This window comes from Hesperophylax consimilis, chromosome 5 (assembly GCF_061612785.1).
Source record: "Hesperophylax consimilis isolate HC1 chromosome 5, BYU_Hcon_1.0, whole genome shotgun sequence".
Lineage (NCBI taxonomy): Eukaryota > Metazoa > Arthropoda > Insecta > Trichoptera > Limnephilidae > Hesperophylax > Hesperophylax consimilis.
In genome coordinates this window covers 17,471,174-17,491,426 of record NC_142840.1, presented here as the reverse complement: position 1 = coordinate 17,491,426, position 20,253 = coordinate 17,471,174, and the positions used below count along the sequence as shown (strand labels likewise).

The 20,253-nt window shown below is 31.6% G+C and overlaps 1 protein-coding gene across 1 annotated transcript in view; it reads left to right on the top strand.

Moving 5' to 3' along the window:
• Positions 1-1,227: 1,227 nt before the first annotated feature.
• LOC149423591 (putative cytochrome P450 4d14) overlaps positions 1,228-20,253 on the top strand; it is a 39,759-nt gene continuing 20,733 nt past the window's right edge. The window contains exons 1-11 of the mRNA XM_089632265.1: positions 1,228-1,444; positions 7,086-7,192; positions 7,316-7,406; positions 7,586-7,771; positions 7,870-7,939; positions 9,854-10,062; positions 11,266-11,375; positions 11,664-11,797; positions 11,887-11,993; positions 13,251-13,430; positions 14,054-14,197. Coding sequence (XP_089488391.1) covers positions 1,294-1,444; positions 7,086-7,192; positions 7,316-7,406; positions 7,586-7,771; positions 7,870-7,939; positions 9,854-10,062; positions 11,266-11,375; positions 11,664-11,797; positions 11,887-11,993; positions 13,251-13,430; positions 14,054-14,197 — 1,489 coding nt within the window. The 5' untranslated portion in view covers positions 1,228-1,293. The remainder of the gene's footprint in view (positions 1,445-7,085; positions 7,193-7,315; positions 7,407-7,585; positions 7,772-7,869; positions 7,940-9,853; positions 10,063-11,265; positions 11,376-11,663; positions 11,798-11,886; positions 11,994-13,250; positions 13,431-14,053; positions 14,198-20,253) is intronic.

The window sequence follows — 20,253 nt, the reverse complement described above, 5'->3', positions numbered from 1 at the left end:
CAAACATGGCTAAAGCCATTTCAGAAACCGTTTCAATTTTGAATGGTGGAACCATGGCGATACTGAGAGTATCATCCACTCTGGAACGTGCCACAAGTATACTACATTTATAAAAATTATAAATATATTGCAATAAATATTACAAAAAAAAATTCTAAAAAGAGTTAATTTAAATTTAAAAAAAATTAATTCTGCTAAGGATAGACAGAACAGACCTGCGGTGCTAAAACCACCTAAAGCATTCATTTTTACCACATTTTTTTTCCAAATCAACAAACAATCTGTTCATTAGATCGGTTAAAATAATTACCAAATAGAAGAGAAGGTGCTCTATCTAATTGATATAATTACAGACCGGGGTTTTTTTATAGAATATCGTCCCATCTAACTTAGCTACAATTTCAGATGGCCATTATAATATACTGTTATTATTTATTTTTTCAAATGTTTTCCAAATCCAAGGTCATTCTATTTGAAAACAAGCTAGTTATACATTTTTATTACGAATGATGCCGTAGTTCGAACAAGAATGCTGCACCTTTATAATATTTAAATTAACTGGTTTTGACAGCCAAAATAATACATATTACCGAAACAGGTAATAAGACTGCCAAAAGTACCTGTTCGTATACGTGAATTTTTTTTTAGCGTTGTGGCAATAATATTACTACAGTTTCAAAATTTTGGACGAACATGAAAAAGGGATAGATACCTACCAGCTACCATAATATTAAAAGTTATATTGCAAAGATTGTGATGTATATTGTAGATACACAGATATATTATTGTTGTGTGAAGAATAATCATGCGCGATGAAAGTTCCACAGTCGTTTTTTTGAACTCAGAAAGCATCGCTTTGAAAATAATTATGTGTCATTGTCATTATGTGTCTCTAATTTTACGTTCGTTGGTGTCACTCTACCGAACAACCTATGAGTTATAACAATAGTAATTATTGTTATCAATCTCGTAGGTGCATATAAATTCTGATATTTCGTGTTCAATCAATCATTTTTATCTTCACGTTCTATTTGGGACAGTCGTCTGTTGTACATCTATATAATTGTAAACAAATATACTTTTAGATTATTATGAATTAATAAAAACAGCAGCGTACTGTAATCACTTAAAAATATTGTGGTAAGCGTTGACCTTGTGAAATGAATTGGTTATAAATATGAGATTCATCGGCATACACAGATTGAATTTTTTTCTGCCTCAGTCAGTCTTCATCTAGAGCTCAAGTATAACGCTCGTATTTTTTTTCTATTATTTGTAAAATAGAATTTCAAAATGTTTTTTTGGTTAGTGGTGTTTTCTGTGATATCAGCGTATATTTATGTGCGGAACAAAAGGATTAAGGGTCAGTGTAAAATGTTGCCAGGACCCGCGGGTTATCCGTTTCTCGGAAATGGGCTTGAAATTGCAGCTGGTGCTCCCGAGGGTTTGTCATTTAAAATAATACACTTATATATAAATACATCGATGACCGTACCTGATAAACAATTTACCGGTGTTAAAAACCTGCATTATTACTAAAGAAAAATACATTGTAGATCATTATATATTGCTCACGTAGACTGTTTGTGATGTTAGATCGTGTCAGAATCAGCAGATTCATCCATCAACCTAAAGGTGTGTTTTAAATCACCGATAATTTTTTTATCAATGCATAGTGACGAGATATGATATTTTACCTATCCCTAGGAATGGAAGTTATTTAAATTTAAGACCATTAAAAACAGGACCTTACCATTAAAAATATTTTGTGTAAAACAGTTTGATAATTTTATAAAACGTATGTATCAAACTATAAAATTAGCGGTAAGCACAACATTTTATTTTTCTAGATGGTTAATTAGTAACTTCCCGTGGATCACTCTAAAAAAAATGGTCGACTTCGACCGTATCTTATCGATTTCATCACTTATGTCGATAAGATTCCATCTTTATTTTAAGATGCTTCCCCCTGCGGGAAAATGGTGTGAAAGTGTTAAGAGGAAGCTACAAGCCAAAAATGTGTATATTCTTGGTATACCTTATATTGTAGGTAATAGGCATTAAAATCGCTTGACAAACGGAGTCTAGAAATGTTCGATTTCAAGCACAAAACTAGTTTTTATTTATTTTGTAAATAATTTTATAAGAAAGCAAAAAAGTTAATCAAGTGAAACTGTCACAGATAATCTTAGCTATAATACTGTATTTTTAGTTGTTTCTTTATGCGTTCATACATTTCTAAAAAAACATTTATTTATTTTTTTTGAGTTACTTATTTTTTTATTTGTATTCTACTCAAGCGAAACGATAGGAAAATCTTCAATTTATCTAAAGCATGTTTTTTGATATTCATGATGTTCACCAATTCGTTATAAAGATTAATCAAAATAGTGATTTGGCATTAGGCTTCGCCTTAAAGATTTGATAGGGCAAATTTTTATTATTAAAAACTCACAATGCCTTACGAGACATTTTCAACTGTAACTTAAAATTATTTAAAATTCAGCTCAGTAAGCCGATAACTCAAAATACTTTTATTTTGTGAAAAGTGTACTTTCATTATCCACAGTTTTTTTAATTGTTCTGAATAGTATCACAAGAATACGGTATTTCTTTACTTGTTTATAATATTATTTATTTCATGTTTATTTATAAATATATTGTATAGATGCAAATACTAAATCAATAATTTAAGTTAATAGAACTTTATTGGTCTAGATCACATGAATAATTCTAGTTTGTACTTTATAGTACGACTGTTTTGTTTCCTAAAAATAAATAGTAAACATATCTATATAAAAAAATATTGAAAGTAATCTTGACACTTGAAATCGTGTTACCGGATACAAGCAACTACTAATGATTCATAAAAGTATAGTTCCGATTGCGCAGCACTAATATAAAAGGGGATAATTCAACCTTACCTACTTAATCACCACACAATGTAACTAAAACCATCTAATCTTAAGAAAATAATTACATGTTGTAATAATAAAATCTCAATTTCTATTAATTATACGATGTTTATTCTCAACTAGCTAAACCCTGCCAGGTGTTGCTGGGAATCAGTACGTTTGTGGAGAAAGAAAAACATTTGCGTATGTTGTTTTTAAGTCCAATATATGACTCACCTTTACCGAGAATGTGCCGTTATTTTAACGAGACATATAAAAGTCATTCCATTGATTTGTCAATGTCATCATTGGCCACCTTCAAATCAAACGTAAACAAGACTTAAAGCTACCTATCGTGTTGATCTAAAAAATAATTACTGTTGCTGTTATAAAATGTATATGTAAGTGTATGTATGTGTGTATACATGTATGCATGTAGGTGCATACATGTACATTATTATTTACTTACAGTGTTGTGTTCATCAATGTTGTGTTTGTCTGTAATTAGTGATAGTATCAACCAAGTTTAATTAATGTAATTGTATTTCGAGAGCTTTGATATGAATCACTGTTGACAAACCTAAGAGAAAAAAAAAAAAAAGTCCAACAGATGGCGCTGATTTTTCTAAAAAAGCATGTTTGTCCAACAGATGTTTCAGAAAAGCATGGTTTTACCTGTCACAAGTGACATCTATATAATATAGGTATATAAAAACCACGCTTATTTGAATTCAACGATGTTCCAAAATTTCAAAACAATCGGTGTAAAACTTTCGGATATTTAAGATTTTGAACAAATGAACATTTACATTTTTATTTATATAGATAGATAGATAAACTAATCAGGGGTTTGGAATTCATTCAGAATTCCCACCTGTTATAAAATTACAATTAAGTGGATAATGATTTATAGTATCACACGGCACACCACTCACCACATTACTATGTACTACGTTCGTGATAATAGTAGAGTATTAAAATATATAAGGTTAGACCATGATATTCCTTAGCTGTTGACCACGTATTTACATTTGATTCCTTCTTACCGCTTGACATTGTCCGATATACCTATTAATGGATGCCAGCAATTAGTATAATTGTCATTTCATGCTACCTTAATAGTATATTTCCCTATTGTATGGCCTCAATTTAAAACTACTTAACAAGTTTGTTATACCTTATTATTTATTATTGTTGCTAACGCATTATCCAGTAATAAACATAAACAAAATATTTTTATATATATTTTCTCAGAAGCTTCATGAACCAGTAACAAACGTTATTTGCAACTCTCTAACTTCTGTTCATCTTTCTTAATGTATTCATGAAATATTTTCCATTAACTGTGTTAAGTACGAACAATATGTTTTTAATTGTGTAATGTTGTATTTCCCATGTGTTTTATTAAAATCATTGGTGGTAATGTATTATTAATATTATTGTATTTAATTTCAAATATATTATCACTTTAATAAATAAATAAAAATAGTAAATAAAATCCACAAAGGTGCCTACATAACTAATACGCTTAAGGCGAAGCCTAATGCCAAATCACTAGTTTGATTAATCTTTATAACGAATGTGTGTACATTATGAATACCAAAAATATGCTTTAGATAAATTGAAAGTTTTCCTATCGTTTCGCTTGAGTAGAATACAAATTAATAAATACATTACTCAATAAAAAAATATAAATGAAAACCACAAAAAGATTTTTTTTTTCAATAGAAATGTATGAACGCATAAAGGAAACAACTTTAAAAAATATAGTATTATATTTAAGATTATCTGTGACAGTTTCACTAGATTAACTTTTTTGCTTTCTTATAAAATTATTTTCAAAATAAATAAAAACCAGTTTTGTGCTTCAAATCGAACGTTTCTAGACTCCGTTTGTCAAGCGATTTTAATGCCTATTACCTACAATATAAGGTATACCAAGAATATACACATTTTTGGCTTGTAGCTTCCTCTTAACACTTTCACACCATTTCCCCGCAGGGGGAAGCATAGGGGATGTACAGCAATATATCTCTGTCTAACACATTCCTTGCTTTATTCATACATCGTCCCATTCTATTTATTTTTTATTCTTGACGTGACGCGATTTAAGTATTTGATTCATTTGATCGTCCAATGTCTTTCCCGGACGTTCCTAACTTCTTCTGACGTCCACTATCGCGTCGTATATTCTCATTATACTTCTTTCAGTGTTCATGCACTATTCACGTTCAAAGCTCAGTTCATCTAAGTATCTAAACTATTTTAAAATGAATAAATGCAAACGGCAAACCTCTGAGTCGAGCCTAAAATATTCAACATGTTACCAAGTAATAACAAAAATTGTGAATTACCAAGTATTTTTGCTATTTGTTTTTGGGTGTTATGCCGTGTTGGGCTAACTCCTTCTTTAGCCAACGTTTCGGACAGCATTGCATTGTCCATCATCAGGGCAGATGTGTTATTTGAGGTTGTGGTGAAATGTGAGCCTATGTATGAGGTTGTGATACCGTGTTGCCAGCTCCAACTCTCTGAGCTAACATTAACGTATAATTTTTTTATTTAAAGTGGTTTTCTTCGTTTAGCTCTGGTGTAGCCGTCAATTACCGGATACCAAGAACTATAGAGCTTAGCTCCATCGTCTCTATTAATGTTTACGGGATTTTACACGGACGTTCAGATATATGCTGAAAACATGATTCGTCAAAAAAAGATACTTTATACAAAACGATTAAATCAATCTGTAGTTATTATTTAATGTTGCATGCATAATAATATTAGTATTCATGTAATTAAATGTTTCAACAATAATAATACCATTTATACTTATTTACATTGTAATTGAACATTCTGTTTGCTACTATTTAGTTGCAGTACCACCATGAAATAGAATTAAGTAAAAACGCCAGCCGCAGTCCGCAGTTTGTACGCTCTTTTACGTTTTCAGCTATACCAAAACCGTTGCGTTTAATCGCAGTACGTGCGCCTACTTAAGAAACATGTCGACGTAAACTTATTGTAGTTGAATTAGGTAAATTATGCTATTTTTATTTTACTGAGACATTTTATTCACGATTTAAGTGATCTTTACAGGGTCGTTACAAATGGAGTAGATAATGACGCACACAATATCTATATAATTTTTGTCTAAAAATAAAAATAAATTATTCTTCAAAATTACTATCCTATCAAATTGCAACTAAACAGTTTCAGTACCTCCATGAAATAGAATTTGTGCGTTTGTACGCGGTTTGGCGTTTTCAGCTATTTCAAAACCGCTGCGTTTAATCGCAGTACGTGCGCCTACGTAGTCCTTATAAAATATGTCGCACAATAAGAAGATTACTGAAGATGGTTTGGAAGAGAGATTTGTAAAAAAGGAATGGTAGAGGGAGGGCGCTAAGATTAAAAAACGATTAATAATTAATTTACGTAAGTGTTTTGTGAAAAATTGAATAAACGATTCATTTAAAATGGAAAAAAAAAATCTCTTGATTTCGGAGTTAAGTATACGAGTATATGATGACCGTGAATTTATGTGTGTATACTAAAAAAGTCTCTTTCTGAATTATCATAATCATGAGTTAGTTCTTGTTGTTGTTTTATATATTTTTAATTAATGTTATAGCCTCTCTTTTTTATTATAAAATGATATTTTGTATTAGACATCTTCAATTTTACCGGAACAAGCTTCATAAAATAATTGTTTTTCTTGTTTATTATGTAATTTTCTTGTAAATTTAATTATTTTTATTTTTATTATGGTGTCTTATTGAAGGTAAAGTCATAAGGAGGACATATACAAACTGATAAAATTTTAACTGTCCTATTTCTGGACAATTTAATTAAATATAAAAAAATTATATTTAGCATTTAAAGAAACACTGTGCATTTTTCCAATACTGGAACGTAAAATGACAGAAAAAGATGTGTTTTTTATAATTTTCAGAACATTCTTTGCGGTTTTTTTTCTATCGAGGAATTTCATATTACTTTTTCGACCCCACTGGTTCAAGGGAATTCTGTTATATTTATATATATAGTCAGTTGATATTCGGATGCTCAACTATCGCATTTTCTGTATGATTCCTTTACTTAACGGACTGATACTACTAGCACCTGGAATTGTACTAGCAGTTTCACATCTTCAATTATATTAATTTAAAAATCAAAATGTTTTTTTTTTTTCAGATTACTTCTCGACTCTTAATGGCTATTGGGCGAAGTATGGGAACAGATTCAAATTATTTATCGGGGATGATCTTTTTGTATGCCTTGCTGATCCCAAAGACGTAGAGGTATGTTTAATAAAAATAACTCTTAACATAATAATTGTATTTATCTGAAAATGTACAACTAACAAAAATCTTCCAGTTATGAACCTAACAGAAACTAATGCAGTTATATTTCACGTATCGCAGGTGGTCCTGTCTAATCAAATATTCATTGAGAAAGCAACCGACTACGATTATCTTAAACCGTGGTTAGGTACTGGTCTGCTTACAAGTGCAGGTGAGGCGCAGGTTTTATATACACTCTGTCTTATTATATTATAATAATATTGCTTTTGTTTTATATAATTAGGTTTTGTTAATTCTGTTCATTTCTTAACAAAAAAGGAAAACTGTAATACAAAATAAAAATAACAAAAATAGCAAACGACGGTGTGACTTTTTGAAAACATTTTCTAGGAGATAAATGGAAAAGGCATCGGCGAGTCATTACCCCAGCTTTCCATTTTAAAATACTGGATAATTTCATTCGAGTTTTTGACGCCCAAAGTGACATTTTCATCAAGAAGTTGAGGAAGCATTCCGGTCAGAATGAATTTAATATTTACTCGTACATCACTCTGTGTGCATTGGACATTATGTGTGGTGAGTTTTCTCTGTCGTTCGTTTTGAAATTGATTGGTAAGTTATTTAATTTCTTTGATGACATCTAATAATCGATCTGTTTTGTTTTTTGTTCGCAGAGACGGCAATGGGAGTACCAGTAAATGCTCAGCACGACTCTGAATCAGTTTATGTTAACGCTGTTCAAAAGTAAGATTGCTTTTCGGAATTTCTTTTTAAACATCATATATCCGTGAAAAATCACAGGATATGTGAATCATGGCATTGTAGGATTTGTTAAACTGGAAATATTTTCTTCGGGATCATTGCCTTTCAAAATCAAATACTGTCAATTTTCTCTATAATGTAACGCTATTTTGTTGTTGACAAACTAGAGAGGGGTCAAAAATTTACCTTTCGAATAAACACTATTCTATATGTTATGGTCCCTGATACAGAGCACAAAATAGTTTTAAAGGGTTAGATTACAAATTGGATATAAGACATGGTAGTTATAAATGTACATTTAAATGTATATTTATTAATTAGAAAAGATAAATAAAACAAAAAAATTTTAGTTGCAGTAGATGAACAAATTTTTACATTGTGGATAAATAAAATATAAATATGCAGTAGCTCCTATGGCGATGCCACAAAATACTAATAAAATAAGTTAAGCAAATATATTAAATTAAGCAAACACAAGAGCCTCGTCTCTTTATGGTGAGGAAAAGCTATTATTATTTACCTTTATAACACTGTACAATATGTATAAATTGTATATTTATTGTAAAAAACCTACAAATATTAAATAAATAAAAAATAAAAAAATATAAAATATCGTTCAGGTATCTTTTAAGTAATGGAAAACTCATATTTTATTTGCCATGATATATTATTTTTTTTATTTTGCCTAAACAGCTAAAAAAAATCGCTTTCTTCCGACATATCAAAAAATGTCAATTGATGAGCTCTGGCGTATGTTTCGAATTGTATTTATTAGGATGACGTAAGTTAAAAATTGATAAATGTTTTAATGTGTATTAATACAGACAATTTTGGACTTTTTTCTCAGATAGATCGCAGATAATAATTATATTTTCCCTACCCACTACCGCTACCTACAGTAGTGATGTGACACACTAGACAATAGTGATGACAGTGTAAAGATACTTGCACGGCTTTTTCTGTCTTTAGTTTTTAGGTTAAACTGTTTTCCGATCAAAGCGTATTTTCTACACAAAATATTTGAAATATAATATTTTTATCACAAACTAAGACAAGATACCATGTTATTATTTTTCATCCTAAAATTTGATTGTATAATCTACTAATATCTATGAAAACTATAATTTTTTTAATAGTTTTCCAGGCTTTACGATGTAAGATAAAATAAATAATTTTAAATACGTCTTTGTTTTGAACGATAGAATGTCGGTCCCAATTTTTATTTTACCTTGGCGCACGTCGCGCATTTGGAATATCTGACTATTAGCTTTATTTGTAACAGACCATCGACCAATTATTTTCTAGTTATATCGTATTTTAAGAAATAAAGATGTTTTCGATGTTTCGCGTGTAACATTGAATTAACCTTGGAGATAAAAAATTATTTCCAGAAATATAAAAATGTTGTTTTTCGATAGTGAACGAATCATTGGAATACTAGGAGTATCTTAGTTCACGGTGTAAAAGAGTGCAAACAGATAAACGTTGCTTAGGCCCCTCCAAAAATCATATCGTTAGGCAGACAAAATATTCTTATCAATTACTTACCTTAAACGTTTTACTTTATCTTTGTCATGACATCGTTATCTATTTTACAAATATTTATTTTATTTTTGAATTTCAGAAACTGTACTTTGTAGAGACAAAAATGACAATGTAAAAATATGCAAACTTCTAATGTAAAATATATCATTATATTTCATTACAATGAATTGACTGAACCATGTAGTTTTTTGTGCTATTGTTACTATTTTTATAAATTATTTACCTCAACACAGGCTTGTGAGGTTAAAAGTTCACATGTAAAAAGTGATACAATGTAAAGAAACAAAAAATCCTCCGCGCCAATCTTTTAATAATATTTTGTCAAATTAATCATTAGTATTTTAATTTCAGTGCCTGTAATATAATAAACGGAAGAATTCGGAATCCCATGAAAAGGACAGATTTCCTCTTCCAGTTCTTCTACTCTGAGAAACAAACGTTGAATAAAGCCTTGAGCTTACTGCACGGATATACAGACTCCATGATCAACCAGAGACGAAAGTTATTGGAGAGTACGAATGAAAGCTTGTCTACATATACGGAAGATTCTGATGCTTATGGTAAGTAGATACCAATTAAAAATGTAATAAATACTTTTGGTATCTCGTCTATCAATCGCCGGGCATAAGTAATACAACCATAAACATATGAATATTAGTAGACCTGCCCTAAGTGATTAAAAGCGTATTATTCCCCACTCTCCATACCGGTTCCATTGGAGCCGGCTGGGCTCGCGTATGGACTCCCGTGAATTTAGAAAATGTGACGTCATCATTCTTGTGCGAACTAGCGTCGAGCTATGGTCGAGGCATCATCGGTTCATTTTACGAAATAACACGGCAAAATGGTGGCTTGTGCTATGAAAACTTGTAAAAATAGATGTGAAAAAGAGAATAAACCATAGACATATGAATATTAGTCATATTTCTGTGAAGACAACGGTATTCAAGAACTGATCGGAGGTTCCACGTCTATTGGTCACCAGTTCAGTAACATTTGAAATTATAAAATCTAAAGCCTTTATTACAAAATAGAATAAAAATTCTAGGAAAGACATCGATAAGTGTTACAGAATGAACAAAACTTAGAAAAAACAAATTGAATTAAGAAAGAATCGAACATTTTTTTATAAATCACGCTAGTCTTATTTTGTTGTTTTTTTGCTAGGTTGTTCTTAATTACGCAACTATTTATAATACTGTATTCATTTTATGTTTTGTCATAATTTGGAAAGCGTGTTTGAGTACAGCTGCCCCGGGAACCATTTATTTGATAACCAACACCTCTGCCATAGGTCACCCCAAGTGGTTCGCTACGTTTGGTGAGTTAGCAGGGGTTCCGGGTTCATCGGGTGAGGTGTGTTCAGGATGCGACTGCCCACCAGCTGGGTGACGTGCTGGATTGGAGAGGCTGGTTTGAGGAGACCTTTTGAACTGATCTCTCGACCCATCGCCTTACGCCGTAATGGGTGGGATATATTCATTCCGTCACTCCTGGACACACTGGTCCCTAGATTCCTATCCAGCCCTCATAACTTTTACCTTCCCCGAACTTCCTTTCCATCCTTTCCTCTAAAATAGACCCTCCATACAGTATCCCAAAAGATGATATAGGCCCTGAGGGAAATTATTTTCCTCCGGACCTCCTGTGTGGAGTTGATGTAAAAAAATGTTTCTAACCATTCCGAAAAATCTGCAAAATCTCATTGTTTTGCGTAAAATACACTATTACCAGAATCTCAAATAATAATGATAATATTTCAGGTGCAAAAAAGAAGATGGCATTTTTGGATCTATTGCTTCTCTCTACAATTGATGGTAAACCTCTTTCCGATAAAGATATCAGGGAGGAAGTTGACACTTTCCTTTTTGAGGTAAATTTAACTATCAAAAATAATTGTTAAATGGAGAGACAAAATATTATCTAATCACTATGACAAATAAAGACATATCTCTGTGCTAGTCTGTCAGATTCAAGTGATCCGTTTCACGATTACTTCAATGATCCTCGTTCCAAAAAAAGGAATATGTGTCTGTAATTCAGAACAATGTTAGGATTTAACCACTGGTATCATTATTCACCTACTTTACTTAGCTTTTTTACTGGCTTTTCTTCGTGCACACAATGCAAAACTTTGTACTAACTTCATGTTTATTTTTAGGGCCACGATACAGTTTCATCGGCTATAGGTTTTGCTGCATACTTGATAGGCAACCACCCCGATGTTCAAGAAAGATTATACAAAGAACAAATAGAAATATTCCCAGAGAATGTTAAGAGACCAGTTACTCATAAGTAATGTGACCATTTTTTTTAAATTATTTTGTTTAATAATGCCTAATTTTTTGAAAAATAAATTATTTGTACCGTTTTTTTATCGGCAGTGATTTCCACAATATGAAATATCTGGAGCTGGTAATTAAAGAGGTTCTACGAATGTATCCTTCAGTTCCTCTGATGGGAAGGAAAATTAAAGAAGACGCTTTGCTGAGTAAGAAAAACTTTCACTTTCCATAAATCCACGTTAATTAAACTGCAATTTCATCCAATTACATTGTGTGTACATAATTAATACTTAGTTTGGTGTACAGCGTTGCGCGCATCTTGCGCACACTGGGTGAAATTGTGATTCTAGTGTTGATCAAATAAAAAATCAACGTATTTTCTAAAAAATGTGCTTTTAAATCGATTTTCAAGTTTTACTTTATATTCACTGAATATGGTTGTACAAATTAATATACCTCTACAATCTTTTAAACCCGATATTCATTTACCGATTATGAAATTTATTTATTTATTAATTTATAATTTATATCGATTATAAAATACATGATAATACATTAAAACATTTATAAGATACATTAAATCACCATACTAGGTGACTGCCTGTTTCATGGTGACCAATGGAATATGGTTATGTGAGGTCTAGTGTGAACATATCAACTAAATATATAAACGTGTTGAAAATAGGAAGGATTACAGTAGAAAATTTACAACGGAAATAAAAAATATAAAATGAAATGGAAAACAGAAAATAAAAATAAAATTATAAAGAAGAATAAGACCTGCTATTATAAAAAAATATTGAAAACAGAAAAAACGAAAAAAAAATAAAAAAGAATAAAAAACAGTAAGACATGCTATTATAAAAAATATATTGAAAACAGAAAAAACGAAAAAAAAAATAATAAAGAATAAAGAATAAAGAAGAATAAGACATGCTTTTATGCAGGTTTGGATCATATACATAACTCTTTTTTCTAGTTTTTAGAAATAGAACTAAAACATGGACATTCATAGAAAATGAAATTGACAAATTCAAATTCCTCCGATATCAGAAGCTGCAATCATAGTTTTCAGTGGTGGGTATGAATGAACGAAGAAAGGAGTGCAAAGAGTGAATGGTATAAGTCGGGGATGCCCGAGGAAGACATCAAGGGACATAACTTGGCACGATCAAATGAATCAGATACTTGAGTCGGGCTATGCTAAGAGTCAAAATAATAAGAGTATGTATGAATATGAAGGAGGCAAGGAGCGTGTGCCAAGACCGAGTCGTATGGCGGTCGGTCCTCTCTGCCTACCTGCGGGGATGGTTAGTGAGTTAGTTACTAGAAATAATATCTAGGTACATTTAAAAAAAGTAACATTACTTTTTTTCAATTAAATTCATTCAAAAATATATATATTCTTCAACCATTAAATCAAAATAATCGTGCATTTGTAAGTGTTACCTTTTCTATTTCAGACGATATTCCAATCCCAAAAGAATGTACCATCCTGATTCTCTGCTACAATATGAACCGGAACCCCGAAGTGTTTCCTGAACCGGACAAATTCATTCCTGAGAGATATTTACCCGATGAAGCTAATAAGAGAAACCCGTTTTCTTCTGTCTTCTTTAGCGCTGGGTCAAGAAACTGCATAGGTAAAAAACGCTTTTACGCAATCAAATATATTTTTACAACCTACATGGTCAGGACTGTCAGGAGGTGCATTGCTCTCTTCTCTTCTTATTGTGTTTATTTCGTAGAACCCCGTTTTCATTAAAAATAGTAAAGTTATTTGAAATGTTATACATAACTATTCAAAATACTATCATTCCCCTCTCCTCGCTCTTCATCCTCATAGCATGTCTTAATTAGGGATACCATAGTCCCACTGTCTCCAGATATTCGGGATCCAAGTCTCAAGATTCCGCGCTTAAATTTTATGTGCAGAACCATGTTCCACTATCATTATGAAATTTAAATTCCATGAGGATATACTATGTCAGGCAAGTGTAAGAGAGAGATAGAGTACATGTTAAATGGACTGGAATAAAAATGTACTAAGTCAGTGACGACATTTGTTTTCATTAAAATCTATATGGAAGGCATTTCTAATGTTCTTCCTTTTTCTGTATATTGTATGTAGTATTGTGAAGTTTATAGAGAACATTACTGACAATCTCACATCACGATTTTTAACGTAAATGGCGCAACAAAACTAATCCAAATTAATTTATAATATCATCGAAGAGTTATTATTATTCTGTTTTTTCTATTCTAGGACAAAAATTTGCCATGCTGGAAATGAAAGCTACTCTATCCAAACTTGTGAGGAATTACACCATCCATCCCAGCAACGAGAAACTTATTCTGTCGGCTGATATTATCCTGAAGTCTGTCAATGGAATAAATATTAAGATTACGTCAAGATAAAATAGATAAACTTCACATAAATAAAATAGATAAACATCACATAAATAAAATAGATAAACATCACATAAATAAAATAGATAAACATCACATAAATTAAATGGATAAACATCACATAAATAAAATAGATAAACATCACATAAATAAAATGGATTAACATCACATAAATAAAATAGATAAACATCACATAAATAAAACTTTTATTAAACCACTATTCTGAGGGTTATTTATTTATTTATTCATGATCAGTAAGCCGAGAGTTTACACTTTATCAGTTTCAGGGCCGGCTCTGAACCAAACGGAGCCTGGCGCGAGCGAAATTTTGACGCCTCTTGTCAAAACCAGTAAACGCCTAGGTAGGTGATCACTGTAATCAATAATGATCGGGTGATTTGTATTTTTGTGTAGCGTGTTTTTATGTAAAATAATCTCAAGGAAGATGTGTTGGAACTGTTAGTTGCCTTGGCGCATTGGTAATTTAGCGCTCGGAGCGGGCTGCTTCAATTTCGCCCTCATCGGGCCGGCCCTGTGTAGTATAGCCAAAATAAAACATTTATGGAATACCTTATATTTTACCTCTAATTAAACAACATAATTAAATTTATAAAAAAAATAAAATACCAAAACAAAATAAGAAAAACATGTATTTTATATGGTTTATTCTGGTGTAATTGAAGATGTCATATTAAGATGTCTTTACAGTTAATTAATTAGAATTATATTTTTATTCATTTACTTTTTTATTTACATTTATATTTTATTACACTTTTTGTTACCTTTTACTGTATTTCCCTACTTGCTACGCTTGCGTCGTGTTTCAGCAAATAATGTACGGCTTCATAGTGAGTACGGGGAAAATAAAGTCACAAACTAAGCATTCATTTTATTAAATATAATAATAGAAACAGTACAGCAATAATGATGAATAAATCAAAACAATAATGGTAAATAAAATAAAGACAGGTAAAAAAGGGTTTTAATTTACGCGTTATGTTTTGTCTCGTGATTATAAATAATTGATTGAATTTCTATCTAAATGAAAAAAATTAGCATTACAAAAAAAGTTTAGTAAAAATATTAAAATACATTTCTGTTGGTGTCGCGAAACTGCCAGTTGGTGTTAGAAGGCGCTATTGGGATAAGCCCTATGCAACACACTCGACGGACCAGTTCCAAAACTGCAATTATATTATTTGGGACAATTAATTTCTATGCATCCACTTCTCGATGGACGGTAATCCATCTGGGCTTCTGGTACAAGATTAGCCAAGATTATAGTATAGGAAAAAGGACTCGCCCGTTGCAGTTGTTTGCGGTAGGGCCACAAAATACGCCAGCTTCTGGATGCTTCAATCGTTATATGAATGTTAAAATATAAAATTCACTATTTTATATTCCGCGGACTTCTATATGCTACAAATCAATCTTCCATATTATCCGTCCCATCCGAGATAATAATTTGCATTGAGCTGCACTGAGCATACTGTCACCTTGAAAAGTAGGTTTGACATATTTTTCTTCTTGCAAAAATTACTCTGGTCCATTTTAGGATGGGTATATTCGGTAGGTAGGACAATTGCAGGATTTTAAATTGAGGTTTCCTATCGATTAAGTCTTTGCGAATACATACCTACCTACTCCCATATATCTATACTGCGCGAATATCCGCTTACTCCCGCTTTTGGGAGTATGTACAGGCATCTTATATCTATATTAGTAGGCGACATTTATCGGTAGGGGTTCTTACGAGTGCCACACGAACTACTCCGTCTTTACCCGGGAACACCTCCTCAACATTTTTTGACAAGAGTTAATTTTTAAAGCGAGATTAAAAATATCGGCGAATTTTGCTCAATTGACGTTATCGTGAATGTACGCGATTTTCTCAATTCCAAAGTATTCTTCTCATGCCTTGAGGGAGTAAACCTTTCGAACGGCCACTCGGACTCTGGGTTCGCAGCCCGGGGCTTTGAAAGGTGTTTTCTATGGCTATGGAGCCCCACGGACTGAAATTTCGTAGTTGGACAAGGAATTATGTTCTAAAGTAGAATCATTGACAAAATCTGCATGATGTGACATTGGTGGAAAAATCATCATTCTTACGGGCAAATACAAGGCTTGGGTTCAAACTTTGAAAGCCGTTTTCTCAGACTCTGTGGCGCCGAACAGACTGAAATTTTGGATAACTTTTGGAATCAATGAGAAAATTTGTCTACCATTTGTGAAAAATCTTCATTTTCGCGGGCATAAATGTAAGGCTTGTGTTCGAACTTCGAACTCAGACTCTATGGCGCCGAACATACTGAAATTTTGAAAACCCACTAAAAATTGTGATCTGAAGTTGAATCTATGACAAAAGCCACATTAGTAAAATTTGTAAAAAAAAAATCGTCATTCTTACGGGCATACATGCAAGACATGAATTTTTTTATTTTTTATTTATTTCATTCAAAAAACAGTTTTTACATAAAAAGCATACTCTGCACATCTCACTAGGGCATTCCTGTATCAAGATGTGCAGCTTTACAATAATATCATTTAAAAAATACATATATGTAAATTTAAAATAATAACAACATTAAATTAAATTTAAACAAAAAAAGAAAAGTTTATGACACGGACGTTTCGAGACCGGTAGACAAAAATAAACAAAATTTTAGTAACAAATGTATGAAAAAAATAAAAACAAAAAAGTCAACAAAAGAAGCATTATTAAGTAAGTTGGCAACAATAATATTCTTCTGTTAACTAAAGTACAAGGTACCTGTGCTGGCTTATCAGACACAAGCATAGGGTAACCATACTAACAATTACAACATGGATAGTATGAATAATAGATTATAAGAAAAAATAAAAATAACTAAATAAAAAAAAGGTAAATAATAACCGATAGGTAAGTAGATAATATTATAATAAAAAGTAAGTAAGTAAATATTTTAGCTAGACAATAATTAAAGTAAATATTAATACGATAATTAAGTAGATAATAATAATAATAAGTAACATAATAATAAATAACCAAAAGTTATTTTAGAAGTAAATAAGTGCATGCGCAGTAAGTAAATAAGGATTGTATCGAAACAGAGCTTCCACAAGGAATTATGATATAAGCGACAACATGGGTGATCCAAAATCATCATTCTCAGCTAGTACGGAGATTTTGACCATTTTCTTGAATGAATTTAACGTACCTATAGTTTTTATATTTTCTCCAAGCATATTATATAGCAACGGAGCTTTATATGAAAAACTCCTTTGTCCGAAGGATGTTCTGGTATACACCGGCTGATACATTAAAGAAGAACCCATTCTAGTGCTGCGCACTTGTTGAGATCTTTTAGCAGTAATAGTGTTGTTGAAAAATTTACAGAGAGCCTATATTATGTACAACTGCCTTATTGTCATAATTTTGCTTTCACTATATAATAACTTTGATGGATACATAAAATTTCTCTTATACGTTATTTTTAAAATTAATTTTTGCGCAACATTCAAAGGCTCTAAGGTAGTCTTGTTACAAGAACCCCAACAGACAACATTATATGTAAGCATTGATTGAACAAGAGCATAATATACAGTTTTTAATGTAACTTTGTCCAATATGTTTCTTAGATTTTGGAAAATGTAGGCTAGCCTTCTTATTTTGTTTCTTAATATAGTAATGTGATTGTTCCATTTTAAATTTTTATCAATAATTAAACCCAGGTATTTGATGTTGTCTACTCTTTTCAAAGATTGACAGTTACACTCCTGCACACAACAATGTATTTTTAATGAACGTTCCAAAGATGGTTGATTTACAGAGGAAATGCTAAAAGTAATATATTTAGTTTTATTCATGTTTAAGGTTAATAAGTTTTGATCAAGCCAATTTTTGACTGCCCTTAATCCTGCCTCGCACTTAGCATACGTTTCGTTCCATGTGTCAGCAGCAAACACCAAGACAGTGTCATCTGCAAATACAATTGAAGATCCAGAAAATTTCAGTTTACAGAGGTCGTTAATATATAACAAAAATAGAATTGGACCCAGAACACTACCTTGAGGAACACCATATACAATTGATTTATTTGAGCTAATGTGATCATTAATTATTACTCTCTGTGTTCTATTTTCAAGATATGATCTGAACCAATCTAAAGATTTATTAACAATACCCATTGAACTGAGTTTTTTTAAGAGTAAACCGTGGGATACGGTATCAAATGCCTTAGACAAGTCTAAAAAGACGGCCATTGCTTTATTGCCAGTATCAAGAGCTTCCACGACTGTGGTGATCATTTTTAATGCAGCATCACTTGTTCCCATGTTCTCTCGGAAGCCAAATTGATTATCTGAGAGAATTTCATATCTTTTTACATAAGACATCAACCTAATTTTAGCTAATTTCTCTATTATTTTTGATAACGTATTTAGCAAGGAGATAGGTCGATAGTTATTTACATCTTTGTTATCTCCTCCTTTAAATAAAGGAATAACTTTGGAATTTTTGCAATGATTAGGGAACAAGCCATTCTCAAAACTAACATTTGCAATGTGTGTAATAGGTATTACTAGTTCAGAAGCATTTTGTTTGTAGACCATTGCACTTATATTGTCATTTCCACTCGAAAAACCTGATTTTAGCTCATTAATCACATTTAACACTTCATTACAATTCGTTGGTTTGAATTCAAAGCAGGCATTTTGCATAGATTGTGTTGGATTATAATTTTTTACTAAAGATTCTTCACTGGTGTTATTTGCACTACACAAAAGATTAGCAAAATTTTGACCTATATCACTAAAAAAATTATTCACATGGTTAGTAATGACTGTTGGATTATCATTTATGGATACAATGTTATTATTTACTTTCAGTTTATTTATGGGCACTGATTCCTTTTGCAAATCCAATGCTTGTTTTATTATTTTCCATTCTTGCTTTATGTTTCCTTTTACCTCGTGAAGCTTCCCTTTATAATATGTCTGTTTGGTCGTTTTTATAATTTTAGAACACCAATTTCTGTATCTTTTATAATGTGCAAACAGTTCGATATTATTTGGTTCTTTACGACAACTCTTGTGTAATTTATCACGTTTAATGAGGCAGTTAACAATTCCAGAAGTTATCCATGGTTTCAAGTGCTTTTTATTACAATGGATTCTCTTAGTATATGAGCAATTTCCAATATGTAATTTTAGACGTCTTATGAAATTATCAGCTACAGTATTGACATCACTGGTGGATAAGACTGTATCCCATGTTTCCTCTTTCAGTGTCGAATTTAGTAGGTCATTATCCACAGTTAGTTTAAGCTTTACGTCTATTTTTTTTTGATTTTGTTATTCTGGATTTAGGATATTTCAATAATGTAGCAAAATGGTCTGTAATACTGGTCCTGAATACAGCACTCTGAGGATCGTCTTTTGACTTAACCATAATGTGATCAATACAACTCTCAGTACTTGATGTTACTCTAGTCGGTGAAATAATAAATGGTTTTAGACCGTGGTAAATCAAAAGTGAAAGATATTGTTCACTTTTTATGCTGTCCATATCCAGAATATTTATATTTATATCACCACATAAAATCACTTCATGGTTATGTGTTGATACAGAACGTAGTAAGTCATTTAGGTGGTCAAGAAAGGTACCAATGTGTGCTTGAGAAGGAGATCTATAAACTGCTAAAACACATACATTATAAGGTAGTTGTAATTAGTGATGCAACGGAAGTGTCTTAACGGAAGCAGAAACGGAAACAGATGTCCAAAGTAAATCTTAGCGGATTCGGAAGCGGAAGCGGAAGCAGAAGCGGAAGTGTTAATAGTATGAAGAAAAAGCACAATTTTATTTTTTAAGATTTGTTTAATTAAATTTGTATTTTGTACTTTTAGTACTCGAAATTAAACAGTGGTAAATTATATTTTATAAAAAGTAATTTGGCTGCCTTTGAGTCTGTTTCAGCTCACTGGCTACACTGCTGGGGGGAGCTGATAAGTATTGGCGAACTATTGGCAACAGTATTTGTGCGCATTTACTTTCCACCACATAAGGGGATCCTCATT